This window comes from Hypanus sabinus, chromosome 4 (genome assembly GCF_030144855.1).
Source record: "Hypanus sabinus isolate sHypSab1 chromosome 4, sHypSab1.hap1, whole genome shotgun sequence".
Lineage (NCBI taxonomy): Eukaryota > Metazoa > Chordata > Chondrichthyes > Myliobatiformes > Dasyatidae > Hypanus > Hypanus sabinus.
Window position 1 is genome coordinate 134,163,387 of NC_082709.1, and position 10,337 is coordinate 134,173,723.

Sequence of the window (10,337 nt, forward strand, 5' to 3'; positions counted from 1 at the left end):
AACACTGAGTTAAAATTGACTGATCCTTCATTCTGTCTCCGATGTCCCACACTTTTCTCGTGGGTTCCAACACTTAAGTAGTCCTCACTAGTGTGTCTCTTGGTGCGTCTGAGGGGTGTCTCCCCAGACCTCACTTTTATCCCTACTCATGGGGTCTCAGATGTCAATCAGTTTTGATTGGCTTAGCCCATCAAACCAGCCCACTCCGGCTGTCCACTGAGGAATTTTAATGAACAGAATAGTACCAAGTAAACAGCCCTCTCCGGAGCCGTGAGTCTTACAAGAGTCATAATATGGTCTCTCTCTCCCGGTGTTATCTCGCCCTTGTCTGAAGCAAATGTTCCAGACCCAGTATGTTTTGTTCCATCTCTTTCTCTCTCATTAACAGCCTGGCAACAGTAACAGTTTGTAATTCTCCCAGGGGAGGGGGATATGGGCAACCTTGCCCCCTTCTGCCCATCAGAGCGGTTCATCCTTCGTAACAACCCACACTGTCAATCAGTTTTATAAGAAAATTGGCTGGTAGGTTGTTCCAAGCATCTTGGAGAACTTTTGACAGTTCGTACGTGGACTTCAGCTGTCTTGCTTCTGTCTCTCCTAACAGCCTCAATGATGTTGAGATCAGGGCTCTGTGGAGGACATACCAATTGCTGTGGAACTCCTGGTTCTTCTTTTCACTGAAGAGAGTTATTTATGACCTTGCCTACAGGCTTGGGGTGACTGTCCTACTGCAGAATGAAATTGGGACTGAACAGACACCTCCCTGATGGTATTGCATGATGGGTGATAATCTGCTTGTACTTTTCAGCACGGAGGATTCCATTCATTCCGACCAATCAACTCTATTTGCAGAAATTCAGCCCCAAACCTGTAGCAGGGAACCTCCAGGGCTGGTTGTATACACTCAACGACAAAGCGCTCTCCAGCTCTAAGGACAAGCTGCCTCCTCTATCAGCCAAAAATGGCAAATTTTGACATGCCAGCCCAGATCACTTGCAGTACTATAGTTCTTGAGCTTTTATGTATAGGTGAGTCTCTCATCTTTGTTTCCACTTCAGAGGAGTGGCTTTTTGACAGCAACTCTTCCTGCTGATGGGTGAGTCCAGAACTAGAGACCACAGTTTAAGAATAAGGGGTAAGCCATTTAGAACAGTGATGTGGAAAAAACTTTTTCACCCAGAGAGTGGTGGATATGTGGAATGCTCTGCCCCAGAAGGCAGTGGAGGCCAAGTCTCTGGATGCTTTCAAGAGAGTTAGATAGAGCGCTAATAGATAGCGGGGTCAAGGGATATGGGGAGAGGGCAGAAACAGGGTACTGACTGTGTATGATCAGCCATGATCACAGTGAATGGTGGTGCTGGCTAGAAGGGCTGAATGGCCTACTCCTGCACCTACTGTCTATCGTCTATAAAGACCACTTCTGACAAAACTTCTCTGACTGTACATGGGTTCCAGTGGTTCCTGTAAGTTCAGATCTGATAGCAGTGCTGGGCTTCTTCCAACTTAGAAGGGACATCAGTTTGATGTATCTATCGTCTGTACATCCAGTTTCCGTGGCTGACCACTGTGTTACTGGTTCTCAACCATGCCCATTTCTTTGTGTTTCTTTAGAAGAGCTTGGACAGCACATCTTGTAACATCTGCTTAGGAGAGACCTTGCTGATGCAGGATGACCACCTTCTGTCTTGCTCATTTTTGCTATGGTGTAAGAAATGATGATTTGAAGGGTAAGCTGTCACACCTACCAGACCCTCACCTTTTAGTTTGGTTGTCCTTTGCCTAGTTTGATTCCTTCTACACCTGGTTCTGTTTCCATCCAAATAAGCACATTCTAACAAACAGAAGAGGAGCTACGGAATCCAGTGGGACACAGTATCACAGTCAACGTGGAAGTCATGGCATTTGTGATATCTTTCAGTGTGTTTCAAAGAAGAGTTTTTCAATTAATCCCACACTTCTGCTTTAGCTCAACTGACATTCAAATACTTAAATATCTTTCTGAATCTTGCTATTAAATTTACTTCCTTCACTCTTTCCAGTTGCATCACCAGTTGTGTAAAAACAATTACCTCCTGTCCTTTCTTGATTTACTTTTCAGGAGGTAATGTCTTTAAAGGAATCAACAATTGAGAAAAATTGATTTACAATTTTATAGCCAGCAATGTACATTTTAAATCTGCTGAGTACATAAATCATGTTTCCTTAAGTGGAACATTAAAATGAGAAGAGAAAATTTATAAATACATTCTACCCACTTCAAACACTTAATTAACATTCCTGAATATTTCAGTGGCAATTTACATATTACACCTCAAATTAATTATCATTAACTACAAAGCTTAAACAAAACAATTTGAATAGTTGGACATTATTAACCAAGAAGAAACAGGCACATATGTTCAAAAATGTTACACGGAATGAATGATAACGTCATCATCCATACAAATCATAACAATGAAAGAGGTAAATACAGTACTGGGTAGAAGTCATAGGTGCACACATACGGATATGTGCGTGTATACGTATGCAAATTACTGTATTTGTTAACGTAGAGTGGTGAACAAGTTTGTATTTGGTGGGAGCAAGGAATGTTGGCAACAATGGGAGTACTGTGGGAGGGTGTGGGGTAGGTGGCAGAGAATGAGTGCTAGGGGCAGGTGGGGTGTAGACACACCCAACCTTAAGACACCAGCATGGTCATTTGATTCCAAACAATTGGTTTATTGATCATTACATATTATCTCTCTGCTGCTTGCCCACTCCCTTCCCCCTTTCCCTGTCCCATTTGCACTCTCAAACCAGAGTAGAGACTAGAGACCCCTATCAGAATCAGATTTATCATCACTCACGTTATATTTGTTTTTTTTTAATGCAGTAGTACAGTGCAATACATAAAATTACTACAGTACTATGCAAGATCTTAGGCACCCTGCTATATATGTGTGCCTAAGACTTTTGCACAATACTGAATGATCTGGTTTGCACTAACCTGACTAGCTTGAAATTTCCTTTGGCCCCAGGAATATCTGAAGGGAATTCATCTGGTGTGCTGCTCCCACATGATCTGTAACAATCAGGCCTTGGACAACTGGGATCATCTAATTTGTAAACCTAGAGATATTGTAACTAGTTATAGAAAACTCATGCAAAAGTTTAGAAGGCAACAACCATTTAACACCTTAGAATGAGGTCATGCTATTTAACATTTCAGTATAATGACTTTAAATTTTTAGATTAAAAAAATTAAATCTTTAAACACGAGTTAAGTTCATTAGTTGTTTTCCATGAAATAAGCTTAGATTGAACTGATTGGTCAAAAATAGGGGCACCTTTTCACATAACAGCCTAAACTATTTTTGATCATTTAAGAATTTTACAACAGAGAACAAGTGCAAGTGAAAAAACTGCAAATGGTTTACTATGTCAAAAAGCAGAATATAAAACCTTGAACATCTTGACCATATTTCATGGAAGTACTGCATAAATGTAATAAAAAATATACACAGAATGTTAATGAAACAGTTAACAAACGACCATAATGCATTTCTACAAGATTTTACAACCTTGGCATTGGCATATCCCAGCTTGATTGTGATATTTCTTTCTAGCTCATTTTTAAATCGGACCGTCTGAACACCAGAAATAGCTTTAACTACAGTGGACTTCCCATGGGCTACGTGACCAATTGTGCCTGAGAAAAAACATTTGGTAGGAACAAAAATTAAATTACAAGATCCATTGTATGCAATGCATGCTTTCAAATCCTGATCTTAAACAAGATAAAGAGCCAATTAACTGAACGGCTTTGAATGAAACCCAGCAATTTAAGATGCTCATCTTCTCAGTCCATTGTATAGTATTTACAACAAATTGCTAAATTTCAGAATAGTTTTAAAATGAGAATTTTTAATTCCTGTCTGATAAAGTCTGATTGCAATTTAGTTATTTTCTAAGGCACTGGGTTAGCCATATCATTCAATCTACTGTCTGCCTCTACCTTTCAATGACAGTACAGTGCAGCATGGCAGAGAACAGAACCCCGATAGCATTTCTTTGCCACCAATCTCCCTGCTGTTATCATCTGCATGTTGCACTACCTAGCAATTTTCCAGTCTAAATGCTGCTTATACAGATCATCACTTCAGAAACATCACAAAATGCATAACTTTTAAATTCCTCTCTCAGTTACATTCACTCTCAAACTATAATGCTATTCAATTGTAATAGCATTCAGGACATGTCCATTCAATCATAATATGCATTAATGCAAGTCATCAACTTTGCCAATTTTTAGCCAACTCCAAGAGTCCAAATCCAAGTCATCAGCCAACTCAAATCTAGGTAGCCAGTATCGTTGGGCAGAGATTTACCCGTGCATAACTCTGGGATAAAATAGTAGTACAATTGACAAGAATTATGGTATATGCGTCTTTAAATTTGATTGAAAATATCACTATTAAAGTATAACATGTTTCTTGTAGTAGCCCTTGAAAGATTTGGGTTGTAGATTAAGGCCTTCCTGCCTTAAAGATGTCCAACAATGCTCTAAATCAAATAAATCATAAGAAATGCAGGGTTGAGAAAAGCTATGTGACATTTGCTGCAGAATTACAGCTTAACATGTCACAAATGATCAATTTCAATTTTGGGGCAGATATGTGAAAGACAGGAAAATTCAACTTAATGTGGTGCTAGCAAAGAAGATTCTGTGCATACCTTTTACAAGTTTTCAGATATCAATTCTAATTTGCATCCTTTCTAAATTACAAACTCTTAATCTGCTTAAAGTTGGTTTCTTTATATCCAGTTAGATACTTCAAACAGTTTAGATCAAAGATGTATTCATTATAAATATAAACAAAACACAACTAAAAATAAACATTCACTTAATTACCAAGCAAAATAATAAAAATATTTACTTAATTAGCAGCCAAAAATATTTAATAACTCACCTATGTTGATAGTGGCTTGCCTGCTAATGACTTCAGGAGAAAGTGGTGTTAACTTGGTAACATCCTGTAAAACACAAGCACTGAATTAAACCACAAAACATTATACAAATCATTCATTAATGGATATACATTGCACTCCCTTTCTAACATTCAGTTTCTCTCATTCTTTACTCACATCAATTCCTTCCGGGTCAAGAGACAAATTTGCACAAAATGTATCAATCATTCACCATGCATCACGAATCCGGAAATGTTAATTTCTTTCTGAGAGAAAATCAGAACAAAATTGTACAGCTAATAAGAAATCATTGCGGATTGCATTTCCCAGATGGGAATAATCACTTGCAAACCTTCTGAAGGATGGTTTGAAACTGCCACCAATTTGATTAATTCTACTCTGAAACCCCCATAACTTGTTTCACTTTGACATGTTTTCGAATGTCATCCCTGATACAATACTGTGCAAAAGTCTCAGGCACGTATATTTGCCAATGTGAAGAGGACAGAGAGTTTATAAATTTGGCAGGAACAAAGGATATTGGAAACAGAGAGGGTGGAGTGCTGTGGAACAGGCGATAGCACACACATCAGGTCCTGAGACACCAGGTAAAGTCATTTGATTCCAAACAATTGTTTTATTGATCATTACAAAATGATCCCTGCTCCCTGCCCCTTTTCCCAACCATGATTCCCCACTCCATGCCCCCTTCCCGCTCTTAATCCACAATTAAGTCCCATATCAGAATCAGCAGTATCATCAACTCACATGTCATGAACTTTTTTTTGTGGCAGCAGTACAGCGAAATAGGTAAAATTACTACAGTACTGTATCACAGGTTGGAAAAATGCAGGCCACAAACCATGCCCACAACCACAGGACTGATACTAATTTCAAAACAGAGTTTTACTTTGTCCATTCATCAGAGATTTTTAAAGACGTAAATAGTGAGGTTGGTTGCCCAGACACTGAGGAACATATATCAGCTGAAATGTTGAGCTGGAGCAATGACAAACGGAATTTAATTCAGACAAGTATGAAGGTTACACTTTGAGATGTTTAATAATGGCAAGAAATATAAGCAGTGATGTACAGAGGTTAATCTTGGTGTGCAAGTTCAAGATAAAGACATGGTGGACAGGGTAGTGAAGAAGACATTTAAATTGCCAAGAGTCAGGGGTATTGAGTTTAAGACTTTGGACATCATGTTGCAGCTGTACAAGACAATGGCTACACCACACTTGGACTATCAATAGTAGTTCTGGTTGCTGCACTTTGGAAACAATGTGGTAGCATAGGGAGAATGCCCAAGAAATTCATCAGGCTGTTGCCTTAAATGAAGGCTTCAGTTAAGAGGAGAGATTGGATATGCTGGGTTTGTTCTCATTTCAGCACAGGAGGCTGAGGACCTTAAGACCTTTATTAAATTATGAGGGGCTTAAATTGTCACCACCATGTTCTAAGGGTAGGAGTGTCTAAAATTAGAGGATAAAAATTTGAAGTGAGGTGAGAATTATTTGAAATCGAACTGAGGGGCAAATTTTTCAGCAGGGATGATGGTAATTTGTGACAAGCTTAGAGAGCAGGTGGGTCCATTACAGCATTTGGATGGTTCCATGGATAGGAATTGAGGGACATGGGCCAAAAGAATTGTTCCTGTGCTGTACTATATGGAGTCAGTAATGGGCTAGTTCATAATCATCCTAAATAATGCAGTTATCAACTAGATGAAAATAAAGAAAACTGCTTTGCAAGCTTTCAGAATAATTAGCAAATTCCTTCCTCCACATAGCTCTCAACAGCAAAAACTAAATGTGCTTGAAAAGTTGTTTAGATTGTTTACATGAATTACACATTTCTCACTCTATCTCGTCTGCAACTCAAAGTGACCAAGCTTTTGAGTTTACTAATAACCATGGTTATAGCAAAGTTGATGATGCAGGTCTTCAGTGGGCCTCAGGATCCATCTGTATGCAGGCAACAGTTAAAACTGTCACAGGTGCTCATGTGTAACAGCAAACACACACCCTGGAAGGAATTATTTATCTTGATGAATGCGACACAACTGAATTCTCAGAGAAGCCACAGCACATAAAACCCCACAGACCACATTTTCTATATATATGAACAATTTTGTTTGGAGAAAAAAAAGACGGCAGATGCTGGAAATCTGCATCAATACACAAAGGAACTGAAGAAACTCAGCAGGTCAGGAAGCATCTACAGTGGGAAATGAACTTGCCATTTCAAGTCAGGATCCTTAATAAAACTGGCAAGCCCACTAACCACCCTACTTCAAAGTTCAAAGTAAATTTATTATCTAAGTATATATGCGTGACCATATACAATCCAATTGCCATAATGGAGTCAGTGAAAGACTGCACTTAACAGGACGGACAACCAACCAACGTGCAACTACAGAAAAAATGATAATAAAGAAATAAGCAATAAATATCAAGAACACGAGATGAAGTGTCCTTGAAAGTGAATCCATAGGTTGGGGGCATCAGTTCAGAGAACAGGCCACTGGTTCAAGAGCCCGACGACTGAGGGATAATAAATGTTCCTAAACCTGGTGGTGAGAGTCCGAGGCTCCTGTACCTTCTTCCAGATGGCAGTGACGAGAAGAGAGCATAGCCTGGATGGTGGGTGTACCTGATGGTGGATGCTGCTTTCTTGTGACAGTGCTCTAAGTAGATGTGCTCAATGTTGGGGAGGGCTTTCCCCATGATGCCATATCCATTACTTTTTGTTGGCTTTACCGTTCAAGAGCATTAGTGTAGCCATACCAGACTGCGATGCAACCGGTCAATATACTCAGCACACATTCCATAGAAATTTGTCAAAATTTTAGATGTCATGCCGAATCTTTGCACATGTCTCAGGAAGCAGAGGCCTTCTGCCCCGGGAATTTTTATAAAGGAGAAGACCAAACAATAAGCCATAAAATAATAACTACAAAATAAACAAGTCTTGCTTTTCAAGTTCCCCTTACTTTCTCAGGCCACTTCACCATTCTTCAACTCAAAGTTTAGAGTCTCACACCCATCTTGTCTGTAATGCACTCCTTTTACTCCGTCACTAACTGGCCTCCTTTATCATACAAAACTCATCAACAACCCTCTTTAAAGAACAATTATTATTTCCTTCAAATAGCACAATTCCTACATTTTATTATCTCCCCTCCAAAAATCTTACACCTGCTTTATTTGTAATGTACTACAATGTATCAAGCCCTCCAGACCATTGCGCACATCAACATGAAACTCTATCACAGGAAAGCAGCATCCACTGTTACAGGAGATCCTCACCACCTAGGCCATGCTCTTTCCTGACTGCTGCCATCTGGTTGAAGGTATAAGAGCCTCAGGATTCACATCACCATGTTCAGGAACAGTTACTGCCCCACAATCATCAGGCTCTTGAACAAAGGGTTAACTACTCTCACTCCCATCCACTGAGATGCTCCCCAGTCAAAGATCTCACTTTAAGGATTCTTTATCTTGTTACTTCAAGTTTTTTTTTTTAAATTAAATATTTATATTTGCATTTGTACAATTTGTTGTCTTCTGCACTCTGCTTAATCTTTCATTGATCATGTAATAGTTACTATTCAGTACATTTGCTGAGTATGCCCACATGAAAATGAATCTCAGGGTTGTGTATGGTGACATAAATGTACTTTATAAAATTTACTTTCAACTTTGAGGTCCAAGAGAAATTTAGAATCATTTCAAGTCAGTAAGAGTTCCATTGAAGTACCTACAAAACCTATTATTATTTGTTCAAGCTAATAAAAGTAAAAATAAAGCACAGAACGTCTATCAGTAATAGAGACGCTAAAGAATTGCAGTGTCTTTGCCCCTTCGGCCAATATATTTTAAAAGCCTTTCAAAAAAGTAGAAATAGGATGATAATAAAACTAGCGGCTTAGATTGTGGTTCCAGAGAGGAACTACAGCAAGCATGGGAGGAAAAGTCTCCACTGCCAAGGCCCTGGGCAGTAGAGTTTCCAAACCCACCCCACACTTTCTTGACCCACTGAGGCCCCCCTTTATTGTTGGGGCTCCAACCCAAGTGTGTGGCCTCCAAAGTAAGACCAGGTACCTTGTCAGATCAAGGATACAGACACACCAGCTCTAGCCCAACTCGAGGCCCAGAGAAACAGGCCAAAGGTCCCGAGACACGGAACCCAATGTCCCGGACTCCCGACCAACGCATAACACGGGACACAGATCTACAGTCCCAAACATAGGCCGGTACACAGACTCCAACACAATACAAGGCCCGGGGCACATGCCTACGCTCTCGGACTTCAGCCCAACGCAAGGCCCAGAAACACGAGCCGGCTCACGGACAGGCCCTTTGCCGCTACTCCTGCCTCCCCCTCCCTCTCTCCCCGGTAGCGACACTCACCAAGGCGCTGAGGTCTTGCCTGGCCAGATGCGGCTGCCCCACCGTGACTCCGGCATCATCCCCCGTCATCTCGAACCCAATCCCCGCAACCACCGAGCACCTTGCGCCGCTCCCTGGATGATGCAATTCTCCCAGCACCAACGACAGCGCCCGGTATCAAGATGGGCCTCCAGCAGCTCTCGCGCCCCCTTCAGGACGGGAAAATGTCCTCACCGTGCTGAGCAACGTGGGTCAAGTTAGCCGGGTTTTGTTCTCACATGTTAAAAACTTGCCTTGCACACTGTTTATAATGGATCGAGTCATTACACTGTGAATCGAGCTAGAATAAAGTGTAAGAGCTGCCGAAAAAGTGCAGAGCAAGTAAACAATAAAGTGCAAGATCATTACCAGGTAGATTGTACAGCCAAGAGTCAATCTGATCCAGAGTTTGCTAACAGTGGGATAGAAGCTATCAATGAGCCTGGAGATACATGCTTTCAGACTATTGTGGAGAATGTTTTGAGTCAGTCGTTCAGTAACGTTCTGAAGTGTCATTAACATTTCTATCATTTTATGTTTCTGGTTTAGATTCCCATGCAAATGTGTTCTGTAAAAAGCACAAGAACAGGTGCTTCAACCCACAGTGATATATGCTAATAATGTAACAGTGATCCAATGACAATGAGAGTCATAGATATCAGCACTCAGTGTTCGCATTGTGGTAATTTTCAGTTGTAAAAACCAAACACAGTGAACCTGCATCCAATCCACAGGAGTGACCCTGAGCTTCTGGTTGCTTGCTACTTGAATTCCCCATCTCATTTTTACCTGTCACTGTTACAACAAGGCCCAACACAAGCTTGAGGAACAATATCTCATCTTTTGATTGGACATGCCTTTTGAACTCAAATTGAAACCTTCAACCTTGAGTAGTCATTCAGCACCGAAGCACGCTCTTTGGTCCATTCAGTTTGCACCAATCATCAGCCATTC

The 10,337-nt window shown here is 40.5% G+C and overlaps 1 protein-coding gene across 1 annotated transcript in view; it reads right to left on the reverse strand.

Moving 5' to 3' along the window:
* The window catches only part of eif2s3 (eukaryotic translation initiation factor 2, subunit 3 gamma), a 36,276-nt gene extending 26,753 nt beyond the window's left edge, over nt 1–9,523 (reverse strand). The window contains exons 1-4 of the mRNA XM_059968193.1: nt 9,366–9,523; nt 4,953–5,016; nt 3,564–3,691; nt 2,990–3,111 (exon numbers count right to left, since the gene is read on the reverse strand). Coding sequence (XP_059824176.1) covers nt 2,990–3,111; nt 3,564–3,691; nt 4,953–5,016; nt 9,366–9,434 — 383 coding nt within the window. The 5' untranslated portion in view covers nt 9,435–9,523. The remainder of the gene's footprint in view (nt 1–2,989; nt 3,112–3,563; nt 3,692–4,952; nt 5,017–9,365) is intronic.
* Between the last annotated feature and the right edge of the window lie 814 nt (nt 9,524–10,337).